At 47.5% G+C, this 21562-nt stretch overlaps 3 protein-coding genes across 10 annotated transcripts in view; all 3 read left to right on the top strand.

Moving 5' to 3' along the window:
* RAB5B (RAB5B, member RAS oncogene family) overlaps positions 1-7033 on the top strand; it is a 28194-nt gene extending 21161 nt beyond the window's left edge. For all 4 annotated transcript variants that reach the window (XM_066258460.1, XM_066258463.1, XM_066258461.1 and 1 more), the window contains 5 exons: positions 797-1057; positions 2902-3053; positions 3309-3431; positions 4565-4658; positions 5000-7033. In XM_066258460.1, coding sequence (XP_066114557.1) covers positions 895-1057; positions 2902-3053; positions 3309-3431; positions 4565-4658; positions 5000-5115 — 648 coding nt within the window. In that variant the 5' untranslated portion in view covers positions 797-894 and the 3' untranslated portion in view covers positions 5116-7033. The remainder of the gene's footprint in view (positions 1-796; positions 1058-2901; positions 3054-3308; positions 3432-4564; positions 4659-4999) is intronic.
* Positions 7034-11630: 4597 nt separating this feature from the next.
* On the top strand, positions 11631-19024 carry SUOX (sulfite oxidase). Of its 2 annotated transcripts, XM_066258459.1 has the most exons (5): positions 11631-11722; positions 12198-12416; positions 13055-13114; positions 16289-16466; positions 16875-19024. In XM_066258459.1, the coding sequence occupies exons 3-5, from the start codon at positions 13065-13067 to the stop codon at positions 18282-18284; spliced, it is 1638 nt and encodes a 545-aa protein (XP_066114556.1). In that variant the 5' UTR covers positions 11631-11722; positions 12198-12416; positions 13055-13064; the 3' UTR covers positions 18285-19024. The 2 variants fall into 2 exon arrangements, with proteins under 2 accessions (XP_066114556.1, XP_066114555.1); XM_066258458.1 differs by lacking the exon at positions 12198-12416 and having other exon boundaries at positions 11636-11722.
* A 356-nt stretch (positions 19025-19380) lies between these two features.
* Positions 19381-21562, top strand: part of IKZF4 (IKAROS family zinc finger 4) — a 41091-nt gene continuing 38909 nt past the window's right edge. For all 4 annotated transcript variants that reach the window (XM_066258454.1, XM_066258453.1, XM_066258452.1 and 1 more), the window contains exon 1: positions 19381-19879. The gene's annotated coding sequence lies outside the window, so the exon portion shown is untranslated. The remainder of the gene's footprint in view (positions 19880-21562) is intronic.

The raw sequence follows: 21562 nt of genomic DNA, 5'->3' as shown, positions 1-21562 counted from the left end.
CTGTTAGGCCAGTTGAGTATGGAGGGTAATCTAATCCGTAAACACCAGCAAGCCAGCTGCAAGTTGAGAGCATGTCAAGCCTATGACTCTTAGACTTGAGCCTTTCAGATGTTAAGAGCTGGCAGAAGCAAAATGAGTTGATACCAAATGTGGTCTGTTGATTGTGTTTCTGTACTCATCTTTGACCCCAGAAGTGAGAAAGGATAGATTTTCTGGCCATTGAACCTTGGTTAGATTTTCAGAAATGTCAAGAGGACTGGTCCTATATGAAGTATATAGAACCAGAAGATACCCCACCACTATTAGGAGAAGTGACATCCACACCCCTAGAATGAATCACTTATTTTGAAAGCTAGACAGAAGTGGAGCGGGAGGAAGAAAAAAGACAGCACCAGGAAATCAAGGAGATAGGAGGATCTAGGGTGCTTGGGAGTAGATCTATGCATTCGTTAAGCCAACTAAAAGTTGATCAACTTGCTAGTCTTTGAAGATGTGGTGAGAAACTAATGGAAGGAGTAAATACTCCTCACACAGTTTTCAGTCTCTGTTTCAGCTTCCTTGGTAGTTGGGAATTATGTGGTAGGGCAAACTATTTCAGATGCAGGTCTTCCTTTATTGTTCCCCACACCACTGAATGTGAGCTGCCTTATTACACTTAGTAGTGTATTACCTTTAAATGGTGGATGATTATAAGATCACAGGAGCAAAGAAATGAAGAGAGTCTATTCCTTTGTCTAAAAAGTGATTGTAGCTGCAATGACCCTGTGTTTAATTTTACCCACTTTTTTTCTTGCAGGATTGTTGAAGCTTGGAAGTTCCCTCCCCTCCCCCTCCCCCTTTGCCGCTTTGTGGCATCCCCCTCCCTCCACCCCTTCCCACTCTGAAAATCTAGCCATGACTAGCAGAAGCACAGCCAGGCCCAACGGGCAGCCCCAGGCCAGCAAAATATGCCAGTTCAAGTTGGTCCTGCTAGGTGAATCTGCAGTGGGGAAGTCTAGCCTGGTATTACGTTTTGTCAAAGGGCAGTTCCATGAGTACCAGGAGAGCACCATTGGAGGTGAGTATCTCAGGGAAAGAAGAGGTTCAATGCTGAGTAAGTTATTTTTTTCTTCTTTTAATTGATTTTAGAGAGACCAAGAAAGAGAAGCATTCATTTGTTGTTTCACTTAATTGTGCATTCATTGGTTGCTTCCCGTATGTGCCTTGACCAGAAATCAAACCTTTAACCTTGGTGTTTTAGGAGGACACTCTAACCAAATGAGGTAATTGGTCAGGGCCATTAGTAAAGTTTTTGAAGGGAGACCTAGGGACCTGACTGTGAAGCTGGCCATCTTAGCTCCTTGGAATGGACATCCTTTGTAAAACAAAAAAAATTGCCATAATACCAAAAAGCGGGAATATATATTCATCCTCTTGCTTCCTAGAAGAAAGTAAGAATTGTTGACTTTTATGCACCAATAAAATCAATGGCAAAAAAAATTAATGATTTTTTTTATCTGTCTCCCTCCTACTCTCATCTTAATCCCAGTGAAGTTCAGTTGAGTGTCATCTTGAGCAGGGTTGGAGCAGTGATTCATAAAAATGCATGTCAGAATCACCTGGGGAGCATCTTCATCCTATGCATACTTGAACCACACCCTAGACCTACTGATTAGTATTGGAGGTATAGGCATGTGTGCATGTGCATTCTGATGTACATATCTGGCAAAATAGAAGCTGGAACTAAATACAAAAGATTCAACAGTCATTTGCCTCTCCCACCTTTGCTACCTTCTCCCTGCTACTACCCCCAAAATAGAGTGCTAATTCAGTAAAGGATCTTTTATGAGAACTTCCATATTACTACTTCCCTGCTTGTACTAGTCACCTTGGAAATATGGTGTTCTTTAGCCAGCAGAGTATAATGTGAAAAAGTCACAGCCAGATAACACTGCTAATGATGGTACTTCCCATCAGTCTTTAAAATCTAATCAGCTCACATTGTGAGTTTAATCTGAAGCTTATTATCTTTGTCATTATCTCTATTTTGGTTAAAAGAGGAATGATTCTGGTATAAGTGCCAGTTCTTTTTGTCCCTCATAGATTTTTATTTACATTTTAAATATTTTCTTTATTGATTTGAGAGAGAAAGAGAGAAGGGGGCGAGGAGCAGGAAGCTTCAACTCCCATATGTGCCTTGACCAGGTAGGCCCGGGGTTTCGAACCAGTGACCTCATGTTCCAGGTTGATGCTTTATTCACTGTGCCACCACAGGTCAGGCCATAGATTTTTATGATGTGCACTCATTCCTTAGCTAGAAAAACTTCTGGCAGGAAGGACTTAGCCAAGAGCAGTCTTAATCCCGCTTCCAGGAACTATATATAAAGAGAACACTAGCCTGACCAGGCGGTGGTGCAGTGGATAGCACGTCAGACTGGGACACAGAAGACCCAGGTTCAAAACCTTGAGGTCACTGGCTTGAGCGTGGGCTGACCGGCTTGAGCTCAGGGTTGCTGGCTTGAGCATGGGATCATAGACATGACCCCATGGTCACTGGCTAGAGCCGAAAGGTCACTGGCTTGAAGCCCAAGGTTGTTGGCTTGAGCAAGGAGTCAGTCACTCGGTCTGCTATAACCCCCCAGTCAAGGCACATATGAGAAAGCATTCAATGAACAATTAGGGAGATGCAATGAAGAATTGATGCTTCTCATCTCTCTCCCTTCCTGCCTGTCTGTCCCTATCTGTCCCTCTCTCTGTCACACACACACACACACACACAAAAAGAGAGAGAGAGAATACTAAAATTTTTCCTGTGGCTAAATGGCCCAGGTTGTGACTGGTCTTAGACTGAGGAGATATTTTGAAGAGGGTAGAATGTCTTCATTCATCCTCTCACAACTGTCTCCATTCTCTCATCCATAGCGGCCTTCCTCACCCAGTCTGTTTGCCTAGATGACACAACAGTCAAGTTTGAGATCTGGGACACAGCAGGGCAGGAGCGATACCACAGCTTGGCTCCCATGTACTACAGAGGTGCCCAAGCTGCAATCGTTGTTTATGACATTACTAATCAGGTAAGTGGGCTGAGAAGATTATCCTTGCTTTTATTTATAGGAATTAAATTAGGTGAGGGAAGAAAACAGGTCCTCAAAATAGCAAAATTATGCTTCCAAGTACTGAGAAGACAGGTAATAAATTATCAGAGATGAGTGGTTTCAGTGAGGGAAGGCCGCCTAGAAGAGGTGAGTTTTGAGACTGGGTTTTAAAGGTAATAGGCCTGGATTGGCAGTCAGTCCAGCCTACCCATTTTCTTCCTTGTGTTTTCCTAGGAAACCTTTGCCCGAGCGAAGACATGGGTAAAGGAACTACAGCGACAGGCCAGCCCTAGCATTGTTATTGCCCTGGCAGGGAACAAAGCTGACCTGGCCAACAAGCGCATGGTGGAGTATGAAGTAAGATGGCCCATAGAGTCCCCTTCTAATACACTTCCTGTGTGCTTGGGACCTCTTCTGTCCAATCTGCCCTCTCTGGAAACATTATCTGAGAACATTTATCATGTCATTCCCCAGTTTTGCACCATGTTAAAAACAGCAACATTGTAACCCTAATGACAACCAGGATATTTAAAGGAGTCAGAAGAAAGTACCAGAGCAGAGGGGTGGGTAGAGAGTACCAGGTGTGGGAATACCAGCTGTGGGGGTACCAGTGTGAAAACAGGAAGGAGGGAGAAATTGAATTTGAGGTAAGGGACTATGCAAGGGTCAGAACCTGAAAGCCCCCAACAAACTTGCCTTTTCTCCCATAATTATTAACATTCCTGATACCTGTTTATCTCATAAAATGGTTTAGACCAATGGTGGGCAAACTGTGGCTCCTGAGCCACATGTGGCTCTTTGGCCCCTTGAGTGTGGCTCTTCCACAAAATACCATGTGCAGGCGCTACCTCGATAAGGAATGTACCTACCTATATAGTTTAAGTTTAAAAAATTTGACTCTCGCCTGGCCAGGCGGTGGCGCAGTGGATAGAGCGTCGGACTGGGATGCAGAGGACCTGGGTTCAAGACCCCAAGGTTGCCAGCTTGAGTGCAGGCTCATCTGGCCCACCAGCTTGAACCCAAGGTCGCTGGCTCCAGCAAGGAGTTACTTGGTCTGCTGAAGGCCGGCGGTCAAGGCACATATGAGAAAGCAATCAATGAACAACTAAGGTGTTGCAGTGCGCAATGAAAAACTAATGATTGATGCTTCTCATCTCTCTCCGTCCCTGTCTATCCCTCTCTCTGACTCACTCTCTGTCTCTGTAAAAAATATATAAATAAATAAAAATTTTAAAAAAAATTGACTCTCGAAAGAAATTTCAATCGTTGTACTGTTAATATCTGGCTCTGCTGACTAATGAGTTTGCCAACCACTGGTCTAGGCCACTTTATCCTTGAGGTAGTTGTCACCAAAATATGGGTCCAGAGCCAGCTGGCTCAGAGGGACAATTAAGGTAAGGGAACCTAGGTCTGGGGCTACATGGGAGTGGAAAGGCCATTCCTGTTCCTAACCGACATTCTTAGCATCACTATATCCCCACCCCTTGCAGGAGGCCCAGGTGTATGCAGATGATAACAGCTTATTGTTTATGGAAACTTCAGCCAAGACAGCTATGAACGTGAACGATCTCTTCCTGGCAATAGGTAAGGTCAGAGCAGCCTGAAGTCTTCCTGTCTTTTTTCCTTACTTCGAGGCAAGATCACTAACCCAAGTCCTAAGGATAAATGGGAGTGTCTATCCTCTTGTGAAAACTTTGGATATGGAAATACATTAACTTCCATTGTGACCTCCGTCCATTAGCTGCAGCTTGAGCACTTCATCTTTCATATTTACATACAAATAGTGAACCCTGCCTTCTTCAGAACATTATTTTTATGTCTCACATTTCCCCTTAACCCTTACTTCTCCCCCACCCAGTAGTCTTTTGGGGGGGAGATGAGTTAAAACCTACCATACTTTGTTCCCTTCTCTTTTTTGCCTCTAGCTAAGAAGTTGCCAAAGAGTGAACCCCAGAATCTGGGGGGTGCAGCTGGCCGAAACCGAGGTGTGGATCTCCATGAGCAGTCCCTGCAGAACAAGAGCCAGTGTTGTAGCAACTGAGGGGCTAGCTAGCAGCAAACAAGTATGGAGCTAGCACAAGAGCTAAGAAGTAACTCCATTCCCACCCTCAGCACACAGCCCCTACGGTAACAGCACACTGAGCCCTGGCTTCCAAGGGCAGCCTCCTGACAGCTCTGTCATGGCACTTTTTAACGCTTCAGCAACCAACACCAGGCAGCTGTTGCCACTGACCTCCTACCCCTACTCTGGGGTCGGGGGTCTGATCCCCAGGACTTACCTTCCAAAAAAATTTTCTTCACTTTATATTATAGGTGCAAGACAGTGACCTACTTATCTTACCTCCTCCCATGTTTTCAAAAAACATTTTTTGTCTCCTGCCCCTTCTGCTATTGGTCAATCCCTGTTCTTGATCCCCTTTTCCTCCTCTCCCCAGGATGGAGAAGGTGGTGAACCCAGAAACTGAGGAAGGAGGTTTCCTGTCCAGTTATACTAAGAGCCCTAGGGAAGAGTAAGGCTCAGAGCAGGAGAGACTAAGGAAATTTCCTTTTTGGTTTTATTTGGTTGGAGTTTCTCATATTTGAAAACACTGCAGTATCCATGAGTTGGCCTTGTGGAAAGTGTGTCTAAGTTGAGTGAGAATGGGAAGGCAAGCTTTCGGACACTAGGTAGGAGTTGTGTTGTTAGCTAACTGGGCAGAGGTGGAGGAAGAGGTGGATGCAGTGTCATCTATGGCTCTGAAATTTTTTCCAGGCCTAGTTGCCCTCACTCAGTCTCTTAGGTAGCTTCTCCCCCACAGTGGGGGAGACACTGGACCCCAGAGTCCTCCAAAGAATCTTCACTGGTTGCCTGCATCTTTGGCTCTGCTGTGATCTTATTAGCGGAAGGACCCATTTCTGATACCCGTCCTCCGAGTTATACATATGCATTTTTTTCTCTGGCCTTTAGATGGCCTCAGCCCAAGCCACTATATCCCCTTGCAGTTTGCACTTTAATTGATGGTGTTGGGATACTTGTTTTATGGGGGGTTTGATTGATTTACCTGCCCTCTCACCTTTTTAATTAAATGGAATCTAAGCTGTATATGATGTTTTGGGAGGAACTATAGAGAACAATACCAGTGGCAGCTACTCAAGCCCAATCTCCACTGCTAGCTTCCTCCAGCTGTGATTCTTAACCTATATTCTTGCCAGCCTAGCTCTTGTGTATAGGTTTGCCTTTCCTGGGGAATTAACTGAAGCAACTGGAGAGTGGTCTCAGGATAGCATTAGCCATGGTAGGGGATGAAGAGGAGTTAAGCAAGAAGGAGGAGTTTTCTCTCCTTTCCCAGGGTTCATGGTCAATTTGATCCATCCATTAATTACCATGTCTTTTCTACTACCCTGTAAATAGGTATGATCTTTATTTCCAGAGTACAGTCTGTTCTGTCCACCCTCCCATCAGGTTCTTTTTCTCCTTTGCTAGGATCTTTAGTTTAGTCCAGGGGTCGGGAACCTATGGCTCGCAAGCCAGATGTGGCTCTTTTGATGGCTGCACCTGGCTCGCAGACAAATCTTTAATAAAAAAAAAAGTTAAAAATATAAAACATTCTCATGTATTACAATCCATTCATTTCCTACCGCTCATGTTCATGGTTGCGAGTGCCTGGAGCCAATCACAGCTGTCCTCTGGGACAACACCAAATTTTTATTGGATAATGTGTAAGGTACATGGGTCGTTGTATGGCTCTCATGGAATTACATTTTAAAATATGTGGTGTTCATGGCTCTCTCAGCCAAAAAGGTTCCCGACCCCTGGTTTAGCCCCTCTGTGCTTATCCCCACATTCATCACCCATACAACTGGTGGTTTAATCCATATACCACTAGGGGCTGGCACCACAGAGGCTTACTTGCAGCCCCTTATAATATAATACCGGCTCCTGTGGACAGAGAACGGCTGGCACTGAAGGTCCCTCACAACAGTCTCACATCACCAGAGGATGTTGGTCCTTTCTAAATCTCTAGCCTCTCTTCATATCCCTCATCAGGTATTTTCGGATGTCTTTGGGAAGCCATCAAGGCAGGAGAAAATTCTAAACCCCTTCTTATTCCAACCTAGAGTTTTGGGAAAATTGGGAGAAGTAAAATAGGAAGAGCCTCAGTGAAGGCCTTGGTGACCTAGGATTGGAACCATTCTGCCCTTTTGGCTTGCAGACTTCCTTCTGTCCCAGAGCAGCTGAGAAATCCATGAGGCTGAGATTCTGAAGGACCCAGCTTAAGTTCTTCCACTTAGGCCTCATTTCCTTTCCTTTCCAGGGGCAGCCTTAGTTCCCGAGGCCCTGAAACACACAGTTTTGCCTTCCTTTCCCAGCACCCTCACTAGCCCCCAAAAGCACCCAGTGTGCTTGTAAGTGGAAGAACTAGGATGGCTCTTAAGTCTCTTAGAAATGAAGGTCTTTGTGCAGCTGGCCCATGGGGCAGGAGTAAGGATGTCTCATTGCCTTGGGACTGGGAAACCATTTCTCCAGGCTACTTCTCCCCTCGCCCACCCCCTTTAGCGACAGGACTGGCATCTGTTCCAGGGCCTACCTGTTGCCTTCCTTCTACTTCCTGTCAGCTGTTTCCTTTGAGCTCCACTGGGCTTCAGGAATCTTAGTTTTTATTTCCCAGCTCGTTTTTTATTCTGATCATTTTTGGGAGGATCTTTTTTTCTTCTAAGAAAGCATTTGCCTTTTTACTCCCTTTCTTCCTCTTCCATTCATGGTAACAGAATGCAACTGCTGATTTATCAATGTATTTAATGTAAGTAAAAAAGGAAAAAAAAGAAAAGTGTATTGGAGTGTTGTTTTTTTAACTTTGTCTGACTGGTACTAGAAATTTGGAAGAAAAGGTACCCTATTAATGTTTTACTGAATAAGAAACACATCCTCCCCTGCATCTTTGTGCCTCCTTATTCCCTCTAATCTTTTCTTGAATCATGAGATAACCCAATTTTTGAAAAGAGCCTCTATTGCTGTTGAATCATTTCTATTCCCAGGCCACTAGAGAGCTCATCAAATCTGACCATAGCTTCATTTTTAGGTCCTTTTAACAGAATGTGTTTGTGGGGGGAGGAGTGTCTATGCACCTTTAGAAAGACAATGAATGAGATTGGAGGAGGTGGGATTTGACTCCTTTCAAGTATTATGCAAAAATTTATGTGTATTTTTATAGGGAGAAGGTCCTTTGCCTTATTAGTATCTTAATGGGGCCCATTACATAAAGAAGGTTTTAAAAAAAACAACCAAACTAGCATTTTGATTAATCATGTGGCTTTCCCCCAACAGGAAAATTTCTCCTGGATCCGCTCTTGTTTCCCAATGTATGTAAAGCCTTTTAGTCTATCACAGTCTAAGTGGAGGTGGGTGGGCTTGAATGATCTAGAGAAAAGATTAGGTATGGTTGCAGAAAGAGTTTTAAATTCAAAGAATCTGAAAAAGAGGAAAGAGGACTGGTGCCAAACAGACCTGGTATTGTCCATTCCTGTCTCTGCCAACTTATCAGCTGTGGCCTTGATCAGTTCCTTAGCTGCTCACTGTTTTAATTTCTTTTTTTTTTTCTTTTTTTTTTTTTTTGCATTTTTCTGAAGCTGGAAACAGGGAGAGACAGTCAGACAGACTCCCGCATGCGCCCAACCGGGATCCACCCGGCACGCCCACCATGGGGCGGCGCTCTGCCCACCAGGGGGCGATGCTCTGCCCATCCTGGGCGTCGCCATGTTGCGACCAGAGCCACTCTAGCGCCTGAGGCAGAGGCCACAGAGCCATCCCCAGTGCCCGGGCCATCTTTGCTCCAATGGAGCCTTGGCTGCGGGAGGGGAAGAGAGAGACAGAGAGGAAGGCGCGGCGGAGGGGTGGAGAAGCAAATGGGTGCTTCTCCTATGTGCCCTGGCCGGAAATCGAACCCGGGTCCTCCGCATGCTAGGCCGACGCTCTACCGCTGAGCCAACCGGCCAGGGCTGTCTTAATTTCTTTAAAATAAATAAAAGTTAAGGTTTAAAGGTTATGTTCAGCATATGTGTGGCACACAAGGAGGTGATACTGTTATTAGGAAGAAGTCTTGCCCTAGCTGTTAGGCTCAGTGATAGAGTATTGGTCCAGTGTGTGGATATCCTGAGTTCGATTCCTGGTCAGGGCACATAGGGGAGGTGACCATCTGCTTCTCCGCCCCTCCCCTTCTCTCTCTCTCTCTCTCTCTCTCTCTTCTCCCACAGCCATGGCTCAATTGGTTCAAGCAAGTTGGCCCTGGTTGCTTAGGGGGGCTCCTGGTCTTTGCCTCAGGTGCCAAGAAAATGGCTTGGTTGCTGAGCAACAGAGTAACTGCTGGATGAGCAGAGCATCATCCCCTGGCGAGTTTGCCTGGTGGATCCCGGTCAGGTGCGGGAATCTGTCTGCCTTACCTCCTTTCACTAAATAAATAAGTAAAGTACCGGTAAGTGGTCTTACCTATTCTGGTAGCTTTATATAATTCCTAAATTCTCTGTATCTTTGTGTGGATCCTGTTTTTTTTTTTTTTGTTCTATTTTGTTTGTTTTGTTTTTTAAATAGAGAGACCAGAAACATCAGTCCTCAGTTGTGGAATTTCAGTTGTTCATTGATTGCTTCTCATGTGCCTTGACCTGGGGGCTCCAGCTGAGCCAGTGACCTTGGGCTTCAAGCCAGCAACCATGGGATTGTGTCTATAATTCAGTGCTCATGCCCACAACCCTGTACTCAAGCTGGATGAGCCCATGCTCAAGCTGGCAATGTTGGGTTTTGAACCTGGGACCTCAGTATCCCAGGTCAGTGTTATCCACTGGGCCACCACTAATCAGGTTGGATTCTGTTTTGTTTTGTTTTTTCTTCTTTCCTATGTGAGAGCAGGGAAGATAGACAGAATCCCACATGCGCCCAAACCCAGGATCCACCAGGTACCCCCATCTGAAGCTGATGCTCTAACCATCTTGGGCCATGCTTGCAACTGAAGTATTTTTAGCACCTGAGGCCAAGGCTCCATGGAGCCATCCTCAGCGCTCAAACCGATGCACTCAAACCAATTGAGCCATGGCTGCAGGCAGGGAAGAGAGAGAGGAGGGCTGAGGGAAGGGGTGGAGAAGCAGGTGGTCACTTTTCCTGTGTGCCCTTACCAGGAATCGAACCTGTGACATTCACACACCATGCCAAAGCTGTACTACTGAGCCAATCCGCCACCACTGAGCCAACCCGCCAGGCCCTCGGATCCTGTTGTTTTATTTTATTTTATTTTTTTACAACAGGATAGATCTTACACCAGGCCTCTGATATCATTGTACACTGTTGAGTCGAAAATCTATCTTTAGAACCAAAATCACCTGTTCAGTGTCTTTTCTCATTTCTGTATATTTCTTAGTACTCCCCCATGACTCCTTGATTCCTGGTAAAATCTCTAGTTAATTTTAGGAGAGCAGAAAGGGAGGGGAAATGATATTCCAGGATTAAAGATGACCTTAACTTAGTAAGGTTGTAGCGTAGCCTTCTGTCCCCTAGAGTGCAGTGTAGATGCGTTTGCACCGGTTTCAGAGCTGGCCAATGACAAAAACAAGTTTTTCGTCCTGCACCGAATGATAAAAAAGGGTAATAGCAAGTGATTTCTATTAGTGTCCTTTGCCCAGAGGTTATGAACGATTATAGTCATCCTAATTTGGGGCGTTATATGTTGTTGCTCTTGTTAAACGACGATTTTTTAAAATTAACCAAAATTAAAAAGATGGCTATTCAGTGTTGTTGGTTCATAATTTGGGAAGAAATTCGAGGAGTCCAAGGAATCTCTGTCTTTGAACCACTATTTAGGCATCGTTTCTGCTCTCATTCTTGTATATAACAGAATTGATTGCTTGATCTTGTTTTCCCTAAAACAGTGGTCCCCAACCCTTGGGCCACGGACCGGTACCAGTCCACAGAAAGAATAACTTACATTATTTCCGTTTTATGTATATTTAAGTCTGAACAATGTTTTATTTTTTTAAAATGACCAGATTCCCTCTGTTACATCGGTCTAAGACTCACTCTTGACGCTTGCCTCGGTCATGTGATACATATCTGTCCCACCCTAAAGGCCTGTCCGTGAAAATATTTTCTGACATTAAACCGGTCCGTGGCCCAACAAAGGTAGGGGACCACTGCCCTAAAAGACAAACAGAGCTGTTGTAGCTACAGCATAGATGTTTGTCAAAAACAGTAGAAGCGAGCCTCACTGCCTGGAGAATGCTGTCTGGATCCTGAGGCCTCTTTCAGTGAACGCACCCTGAGTCTCATTTGTAGGGACAGGGTAGGGTCATCTCAAAGTCTCCCACCTTTCAGCCCAACCTTTGGAGTCCTCACCTTCCACTGCCCAGGTTCCTCACATTAGTGAGGGCCCCATTCCTTGTCGGCTGGAGGTGGAAAAAAAAGGAACCTCGCATAACTTCAAGCCCGGGAGGCACCCCGCCTGCTTTGGCCTTCAAGGGGCGGGCACAGCAGCAAGGAGGCAGTCCACGGCTAGCCAATGGCTAGAGGACGAGCCGAGGAACGCGAATAATCTTTTAATCCCTACCTAACGTCACAGCTCTGGCCCCGCCCCCTTGCCAGCAGTCTCCGGGCACCGGACGGTTTCATCGCGCGGACATCAAAAAGGGTAAAGGGGTTGGGGCTGGGGTAGGCGGAGGGGGAAGGGTTGGTGATTTGGCTGTCTCGAACCCTCAAGGAAGGACAACAAAACTGCCGGTACCCACTACCACTCCCGCTGCCCGGGTACTCCCGGGGCACAGGGTGTTGCTACAAGACACTCTGTGCCAGCTGCTGGGTAGTGGCATGGGACCAGGTGTTTGTGCCCCGGTACTGGACATATCCTCTTATCTAAAGTACCTCTGAGCAATGAGGGACCACCACCGGCACAAGGGGGTGGCATATGTTATGCGGCAGAAGGCTTCCCCTCCCCAAACCTGGGATATTGAACTCATGCCTGAGTTCACCTGCAGGTCAGCCCTGCATGTGTCGCTCCAGTGTGGTTCAAGTGGGAATTCTGCTGGCATTGAGGGCAGGTGGGAGGGAGAGTGAGAACCATAGGCCAGGAGTAAAATGCATAATCTCCTCCTACTCCTTTCTCTCAGTTTCTCTGCCTGCGCCCCTCTTTAGCGTCTCATCAGCAGTTGGGACTCTGTCTCAATTGGACCTTCTGGGGTCAGTGATCTGCTCAGTGCTGTGAGATAGAGTTGAGAAAGTGCTGCTGGGCAGAGAGCAGAAAAATTACCGTCTTCTCTCGCCTATCCCCTGACACCCTGGCCATTAACTCCTCAATTTGCTGAGCTCACTGAAGTGACATAGACAAGGTAGAGAAATGGTACCTGTGATTGGGGTCCAGTTCCCATTTGGGTTCAATTTTTTTTAGGGTGGGTGGAGAGGGAGGAGGTGACTGAAAGGCCTTTCAAAGGTATGTTATTACTTGTTTTCTGGTCACAGCAACTGTGTTAGGTAGATCTCATTTCATAGATGAGGAAGCTTCCTTTTGTTGCCCAGGGAACAGGACTGGTTAATAATGGCAGAGCAGATTTCACAAACCCAAAGCTGTTTGACTCTAGAATCTGAGCCCCTTCACCCCATTAGGCGACCACTACATTTTTCACCTCTGTCCTTATTTTAGTCTGCTCTTCAGTTGTCTACTCCTGACTTCACAAATAAAACTTGCCTTTTTAGGCCTAAAAGTGGAATGGAGGATGGGAGATGGGTGATTCTAGAAGATTCTTATTCCACCACCACCACCAATTTAATTCTGTCAGTATAGTTGGTTTCCACGTTTTCTTTAAGGGCCCGTTTGGACCCCTACTCCTACCCTTTGGCCTTATTGCCACAGAGAAAGTCTCTCCATTTGACCACCTCTGTGTTTTCCACCCACCTATTCCCTCAAGCAGCCCTTATGTCATCCCCTCCCAGGAATTCCTATCTTGATCCCAGAATCTTCCTCCTACAGGTCTACCACAATGCTGCTGCTGCGCAAAGCTGTGGTCCTGGGGCTCAGAGAGGCTTGCAGGTAGGCCATCCCTACTATCTTTCTCTCCCAGTATCTTTCTTTCTTTTTTTTTTCTTTATTCATTATAGAGAGGGGAGAGAGAGAGAGAGAGAGAGAGAGAGAAGGAGGAGGAGCAGGAAGCATCAACTCCCATATGTGCCTTGACCCGGCAAGCCCAGGGTTTTGAACCGGCAACCTCAGCGTTTCCAGGTTGATGCTTTATCCACTGCGCCACCACAGGTCAGCCAGTATCTTTCTGATGTCTTCTCTACCACATAAGATAGTTGAGATGATGCCCTAAAAGGAAGTGGTGGTAAGCCAGATTCCACTTGTCCCACCTGTTCCTGAAGAAACTAAGTCAGGGGCCTGACCTGTGGTGGCACAGTGGATAAAGCATCGACCTGGAAATGCTGAGGTTGCTGGTTCGAAGCCCTAGGCTTCCCTGGTCAAGGCACATATAGGAGTTGACGCTTCCTGCTCCTCCCCCCCTTCTCTCTCTCCTCTCTAAAATGAATAAATAAAATCTTAAAAGAAAAAAAAGAAGAAAAAAAGAAACTAGTCAGGGGTCAGGAAACTTTTTGGCTGAGAGAGCCATGAACACCACATATTTTAAAATGTAAATCCGTGAGAGCCATACAACGACCCGTGTACCTTACGCATTATCCAATAAAAATTTGGTGTTATCTGGCCCTGGCCGGTTGGCTCAGTGGTAGAGTGTCGGCCTGGCATGCAGAAGTCCCAGGTTCAATTCCCGGCCAGGGCACACAGGAGAAGCGCTCATCTGCTTCTCCACCCCTCCCCCTCTCCTTCCTCTCTGTCTCTCTCTTCCCCTCCCGCAGCCAAGGCTCCATTGGAGCAAAGATGACCCGGGCGCTGGGGATGGCTCCTTGGCCTCTGCCCCAGGCGCTAGAGTGGCTCTGGTCGCAACAGAGCGACGCCCCGGAGGAGCAGAGCATCGCCCCCTGGTGGGCAGAGCGTCGCCCCCTGGTGGGCATGCCGGGTGGATCCCGGTCGGGCGTGTGCGGGAGTCTGTCTGACCGTCTCTCCTCGTTTCCAGCTTCAGAAAAATACAAAAAAAAAAAAAAAATTGGTGTTGTCCCAGAGGACAGCTGTGATTGGCTCCAGGCACTCGCAACCATGAACATGAGCGGTAGGAAAGGAATGGATTGTAATACATGAGAATGTTTTATATTTTTAACATTATTATTATTTTTTTTTTTTACAGAGACACAGAGAGAGTCAGAGAGAGGGATAGATAGGGACAGACAGACAGGAACGGAGAGATGAGAAACATCAATCATTAGTTTTTCGTTGCGCGTTGCGACACCTTAGTTGTTCATTGATCGCTTTCTCATATGTGCCTTGACCGCGGGCCTTCAGCAGACCCAGTAACCCCTTGCTGGAGCCAGCGACCTTGGGCTCAAGCTGGTGAGCCTTGCTCAAACCAGATGAGCCTGCACTTAAGCTGGCGACCTCGGGGTCTTGAACCTGGGTCCTTCCACATCCCAGTCCAACGCTCTATCCACTGCGCCACCACCTGGTCAGGTAACATTTTTTTTATTAAAGATTTGTCTGCAAGCCAGATGCAGCCATCAAAAGAGCCACGTCTGACTCGCGAGCCATAGGTTCCCGATTCCTGAACTAAGTTCTAGCTGAAGGAACTGTTAGAGGGAGAGCAAAGAGACCTCAATTCTTAATTATCTTCCTTTTTTTTAAAGAGATAGACAGACAGAAAGGGAGAGAGATGAGAAGCATTAACTCATAGTTGTGGTACTTAGTTGTTTATTGATTGCTTTCTCATATGTGTCTTTACCAGGGAGCTTCAGCTGAGCCAGTGACACACACACCCCTTTTTTTTTCTCTTATAGAGAGTCAGAGAGAGGGATAGACAGCAACAGACAGACAGGAACGGAGAGATGAGAAGCATCAATCATTAGTTTTTTGTTGCGCATTATGACACCTTAGCTGTTCATTGATTGCTTTCTCATATGTGCCTTGACCATGGGCCTTCAGCAGACTGAGTAACCCCTTGCTCAAGCCAGCGACCTTGGGCTTAAGCTGGTGAGCTTTGCTCAAACCAGATGAGCCGGCGCTCAAGCTGGCGACCTCGGGGTCTTGAACCTGGGTCCTCTGCATCCCAGTCTGACGCTCCATCCACTGTGCCACTGCCTGGTCAGGCGAGCCAGTTACCCCTTGCTCAAGCCAGTGACCTTGGGGTTTTAAACCTGGGTCCTTAGCATCCCAGGCCGACGCTCTATCCAATGAGCCACCACCTGGTCAGGCAGTTCTTATCTTCATGATAGAAAGAATTCAATCAAGAGACATAATCCAGCAAGGAAGAATTTATTGACCATACAGGAAGATAGAGTAAAGGGGACCTTGGAGACAGGTTCAGGGGGTTAGGCCAGGACAAGCTGCTGCTGCTCACTGCTCCCCTGTTGCAAGTCTCATGGATCCCTAGAACTTAGGAGAGAGAGAGGAGCAAGGAATATGTGCCAGGGCAGGGGCGGGGGGAGGAGAACAAGGAAAGGGAAGGGGAAGGTGTAGGCCTGCTTTCAGAAGGGAGAGGGCCCTGGGACCTCTGTCCTAAGGGATTTAATGGTGGGTCTTTTAGGGGAAGTCCCAAGGTAGGATCTTAATAGATATTCATTAGTTTTCCAGGTGTGTTCTTTCAGGGTTGTGTTTTCCACTAATCAGTCAGTGCCAGGGCAGGGGGCCATTAGTCAATACAGCTGGTCCTGAGGTCAGCTGTAGCTTTCGTTTGTCTGGTTTTGCTGATTTTCTGGATCTCGAGCTGAAACATAACTGAGGTCTGGATGTTATCTGTGAGGGTTAATGCTTATGCACTATTTTCTGGCTTTCTTGTTTGTTCCTCCTCTAAGAGGATCTAAAACCATATGATTTGTGATATGCCAGAGGTGGAAAGTTCCAGAGGAGGCTCTGAATTCCATGACCAGTGATATGAAATCAGGGTTCTAAACCACATGACCAGCTAAGGGAGGAAAGGTCACCCTGGAGGTTGAGATCCTTGTTTTCCCAGTTTTGCCCATTGCTAGGCACTCAGGGGTTTCTGCTCTGGTGGCCTTCTGTGCCTGGCCTGTAGTTCTTGCTCTGCTCATCTGTACAACCAGGGAGAGGTAAACCCCATGCCTCACTGATCAGAAGTATGCTACTAAGAAGACCTTTCTCTTCCAGACTCAAGTCTACCCACTTAAGGCTCTGCAGTCAGTCCTGCTCTACAAATGATTCATTTCGGCCCCAGTGCCCCAGCCTTGCCTTCTCTGGAAATAACTCCAGCACCAGGAGATGGAGAGTCATGGGGTCTCTGCTAGGCCTCGGTGCAGTGTTGGCCTATCATGACCACCGTTGCAGGGTAAGTGGGAAAGGAAAAGACTTCTCTGTCAGAACAAAGGGACCCTAGTGAGCTCCCCAGGCAAGCTAGGCTGTTACCACAGAGCCCACAGTGACACTGTCTTCATGCACAGTCAAGGTGAAATCTACCTCCACTTCCTACTGGCCATGACTATGTGGATTGTCTCAGGGTGAACTATAGTGATTCTTTCTTTTTTTCTTTTTTTTTTAAGATCTTATTTATTGACTTCAGAGAGAGAGAGAAGGGGGAGGGTAGTAGGAGGCATCAACTTATAGTAGTTGCTTCTCATATGTGCCTGGATCCGGCAAACCTGGGGTTTCAAAGCGGTGTCTTCAGCATTCCAGGTCAGTGCTGTGATTCCTTCTTAGTATTCTGTTCTCTTTTGCCTCACCCCTGCCCTGCCTGCAGGCTGCTCAGAAGTCACCACGCATATACACAAGGGAGGAAGTAAAATCCCACAGCAGCCCTGAGACTAGGATCTGGGTGACTCTGGGTTCTGAGGTCTTTGATGTTACAGAATTTGTGGACCTACACCCAGGAGGGCCAGCAAAGCTGATGCTAGCAGCTGGGGGTCCTCTAGAACCCTTCTGGGACCTCTATGCCGTTCACAACCAGCCCCACATACATGAGATACTGGCTCAGTACAAGATCGGGGACCTGAGGCCTGAAGACAAGACGCCCTCCACCTTGAAGACCTCTGATCCTTATGCTGATGATCCTAGACGTCACCCAGCTCTGAAGATCAACAGCCAGCGCCCCTTTAATGCAGAACCTCCTTCTGAGTTGCTGACTGAAAACTACATCACACCAAATCCTATTTTCTTCACTCGAAACCATCTGCCTGTACCTAAACTGGACCCAGACACCTATCGCCTGCATATAGTAGGACCACCTGGGCATCAGTCACTGTCTCTATCCCTGGATGACTTGTACCAGTTCCCCAAGTATGAGGTTACGGTCACTTTACAGTGTGCTGGCAACCGACGCTCTGAGATGAATCAGTTAAAAGAAGTAAGAGGTCTGGAGTGGACTACTGGGGCCATTAGCACTGCACGCTGGGCTGGGGCACGACTCTGTGATGTGTTAGCCAAGGCTGGTCACCAGCTTTGTGAAACTGAGGCCCATGTCTGCTTTGAGGGACTGGACTCAGACCCCACAGGGGCTGCCTATGGAGCATCAATCCCTCTGGTTCGGGCCATGGACCCTGAAGCTGAAGTCCTGCTGGCATATGAGATGAATGGGCAGCCTTTGCCTCGTGACCATGGCTTTCCTGTGCGGGTGGTGGTTCCTGGTGTGGTGGGTGCCCGCCATGTCAAATGGCTGGGCAAAGTGAGTGTGGAACCAGAGGAAAGTTACAGCCACTGGCAGAGGCGAGATTACAAAGGCTTCTCTCCATCTGTGGACTGGGACTCTGTAGATTTTGACTCAGCTCCCTCTATTCAGGAACTTCCTGTCCAGTCAGCCATCACAGAGCCCAAGGATGGGGAGATTGTAGAGTCAGGGGAAGTGACTGTCAAGGGCTATGCATGGAGTGGTGGTGGAAGGGCTATAATCAGGGTGGATGTGTCTCTGGATGGGGGCTTAACCTGGCAGGTGGCTGAGCTGGATGGAGAGGAACAGCGTCCCCGAAAGGCCTGGGCCTGGCGGCTATGGCAGCTGCAAGCACCTGTGCCACCTGGGAAAAAGGAACTGAACATTGTTTGTAAGGCTGTAGATGACAGCTACAATGTGCAGCCAGACACTGTGGCCCCAATCTGGAACCTGCGAGGTGTACTCAGCAATGCCTGGCACCGTGTCCATGTCCATGTTGCCCCATGAGAAGGTGAAATGAAACTATCTACTCCTCAGAACCGCCTTCTCAACCCCTTTCTACATCCATCCTTTAGCTTCATTTCTACAGAAAAACCTTTCCCTCCATCTCTCCCCTTTTTGGATCAGAAACTTGTACTGTGCCTTTCTAAGCACACATAGGCACACACATTGCACATTTCCACCCAGTCACCACCCTTCTTTGACACTAACATATTTCTAGCCACTGACCCTATGCTAGGAGGTGAGAGCTGTTGGAGCAACAGGCTACCAGTGGGAAAAGTATTTCTGGAAACAAGCACTGTTTTCTTTTCCTGACCCACTTCTAATGCCTGTTATCACTGAGGCATTATTTTGGTTTTCTTGCATTCTTCAGAGAATGTGGACAGTGTAAGAAAAAGTGTTAATGTGCCTGACCAGTGGTGGTGCAATGGAGAGATCATTGACCTGGGACAGCCCAGGGTTGCTGGCTTGAGCCCAAGGTCACTGGCTTGAGCAGTGGGAGCCCCTGGTCAAAGCACGAGTGAGAAACAATCAATGAACAACTAAAGTGACGCAACTTAGAACTGATGATTATTTCTCTGTCTCTCGCTATAAAAAAAAAAAAATGGGTATGTGACTTTCTATTGCCTCTTTGGGTTGCCAAGGGTTGTTTAGCAGTGCAACCTTATCCCTTTAGAGTTACACTTTTTCTAAATATATCAATAAAGTATCTGTTTAAGATTACACAGTTAAAAATAAGGAAATAACATGACTTTTGGGACCTCTTGAATTTGGGGAGCAAGTATGTTCCAGAGGGAGGTTCACTGGTACTGGTACGTGTAGTGAGATAATCCAAAGCAATAGCTGGAGGAAGGGCAGGACGGAAACAGGTGCAGGGAAGACAAGAAATGGGGCTTCTGTGAGGTCTGTCAGCATCTGCTGCCCGACTTAGGTGACTGACCTCAAGATACCCCCAAGAGTAAAAATTATTTGCCACACCTAAGCCCCTCCCCCTGACAATTCCTACGCACTTCGCTGAAAAGGTAAAGAATGCTACGTTAAAATTAATACTGTCTTAAGAGATTCAGGAGCAAAATTTTACCTTAGGGGCAGAAGTGGTAAGATGCTTGAGGTGTCCCGTGTGCGCCAAGTTTGCAAATTAGTTGCAGATGAAGGGGCAGTCATTGAGTTACCCTCTGCACTAGACTGCGCCTTTTGGACTTGAATCTTTCGGCGCTCAGCTACTCTCCCCTAGCTCTTCTCCTTTCCCCAGCAGTTCCCCTGGCTTGGGGGCGCTCGGTGTTCGTCCATGCCGCCTGTCGCAGGGTAGTGGGACCGGAAGCTGTACGCGGGAGGGGAGCCGGCTGTGATGGGGGGTGGTTATGGGGGGGCGTTCCTCCTCAGGTGAAGCCGCTGATGGAGATGGAGCCGCCACCGCTGCACAGCGCCCGGGTTCCGGCTCCGACCCGGTTGCCACCGCCTCAGTGACCCCCATACACACCCCGCACAGGGCCGCCCTGGCAAGAGTGGGGGACCCCCACTGTCCCGCCCCCTTCTCCCCCAATACTGTCCTCTCTCTAACCTCCCCCCCCCACGACTGCGCGCACGCGGAGCTGCCTCAGGTGAGTGAGGGGCGGGGCTTTGGGCGAAACGCGGGGGCGGGGCCCGGGTTGGCGGGGGCGGGGCCTGAGGGGCTTGGGCTTGAAGTGAGGGGAGGTTTGGACGCCTGGCTGGCAGGTAGAGGGTGGTCTGCAGCACGCAGGAGGGGGCTGGCCATGGGGAGTTCGGCGCGAGGCGCCAGGACTGAGAGGAACAGAACAAGAACATAGGGGTCCTAAAAAAGCGGGAAATGGGTCAAGGCAGAGGACTGAGGACATGTAGAGACAGACTGGCGTGTGCAAGTTTCTTCAGTAGAGTAAGGCTGGGGTAGGACAGAGGAACACCGCGGAGAAAGGAGGAGCAGAGAGAGGGTACCTACCGGGAAAAAGTCAGGGACCGTAGGGTTTGGTCGAGAAGGTTGGAGGGGGAGACAGGCCTAGGTGGGAAAGATCTTGAAGACAATGAGCAAAGCGGAAGAAACTTAAGTTAGAGAAGAAACTGAAGATAGAGTGAAAAGTGCGATCTGCGATACTGTGTAGGGTGAGAACTTTAGGGAACCTGAGAAGCATAGCTGAGAAGGAAGAGACTCACTATGTGAGCCCTAAAAAAGAAATGTAACAGGAAGCCCTGGAGGAGCTAGAGGGGGAGTCACAGATTTTGGAAGCGGGTCTAAACTAAAACAGCCCTCCCAGTACCTCCTCATACAGCCCCATCCCAGGTATTTTCTTCCTCCTTGTCTGCTAGAGTTGTAAACTCTCACTTTTTCAATTTGTGTGTGTGTGTTTAATCCTAACTAGTCCTGTCTGGAGACAATGAAATATGTAATGGAACATAGACCTCTAGATATGAGGTCTTTAGGAAATAAGGTACACTTTTTTCCCCCTTCAAAATCAAGAATTTACTAACTCTGCTTCCAGAAAACTTTGCTTTATTACCAACCACATGTCAAGCTTTGCATAACTTCTTTTGCCTCAGTCCCTTCTTTCATAAGCAAAACTCTACTGTTGTGTCTCTTATTGACTCCCACTTACATGTTTTTTTTTTGTTTTTTTTTAAATTAATTTATTTATTACAGAGACAGAGAGTGAGTCAGAGAGAGGGATAGACAGGGACAGACAGACAGGAACAGAGAGAGATGAGAAGCATCAATCATTAGTTTTTCATTGCGCATTGCAACACCTTAGTTGTTCATTGATTGCTTTCTCCCATGTGCCTTGACCACGGGCCTTCAGCAGACCGAGTAACCCCTTGCTGGAACCAGCGACCTTGGGTTCAAGCTGGTGAGCCTTGCTCAAACCAGATGAGCCCGCACTCAAGCTGGTGACCTCAGGGTCTCGAACCCAGGTCCTTCTGCATCCCAGTCCGACGCTCTATCCACTGCGCCACCGCCTGGTCAGGCTTACATGTTTAATAGCTCTAGCTGTGCCCTATCCTCCCCAGCCTGAGCCCTCAAAGCATCAACAGGTAAACTTGATGTTCCTGACTCACTCACCTGTCAACTCCAAGTCTTCCATCATCACAGCCAAGCTGAAGACTGTTGAGGCCTGGCTATCTTCCCCTACTGCCACCTGTTCACTTAGCCTGGATGAAGTTCACATGTTCATATCCTTAGGAAGCATTAAAAGCAGGTGCCTGACTACCTAGAATATTTCCACTTAATATAATTCACATTTTGAGGACAAGACCAGATAAAAGACCAAATCAGA

The sequence above is a fragment of the Saccopteryx bilineata genome, chromosome 2 (genome assembly GCF_036850765.1).
Source record: "Saccopteryx bilineata isolate mSacBil1 chromosome 2, mSacBil1_pri_phased_curated, whole genome shotgun sequence".
NCBI lineage: Eukaryota > Metazoa > Chordata > Mammalia > Chiroptera > Emballonuridae > Saccopteryx > Saccopteryx bilineata.
The sequence above is the reverse complement of the archived record's forward strand: the minus strand, read 5'-3'. Positions and strand labels throughout refer to the sequence as shown.

Coding starts and splice junctions, on each gene's coding strand:
- SUOX (XM_066258459.1), top strand. CDS start 13,065: ATGCTGCTGCTGCGCAAAGCTGTGGTCCTGGGGCTCAGAGAGGCTTGC. Junction 13,115..16,288: donor GGGCTCAGAGAGGCTTGCAG/GTAGGCCATCCC, acceptor TTTCTCTTCCAG/ACTCAAGTCTACCCACTTAA. Junction 16,467..16,874: donor ATCATGACCACCGTTGCAGG/GTAAGTGGGAAA, acceptor CCCTGCCTGCAG/GCTGCTCAGAAGTCACCACG.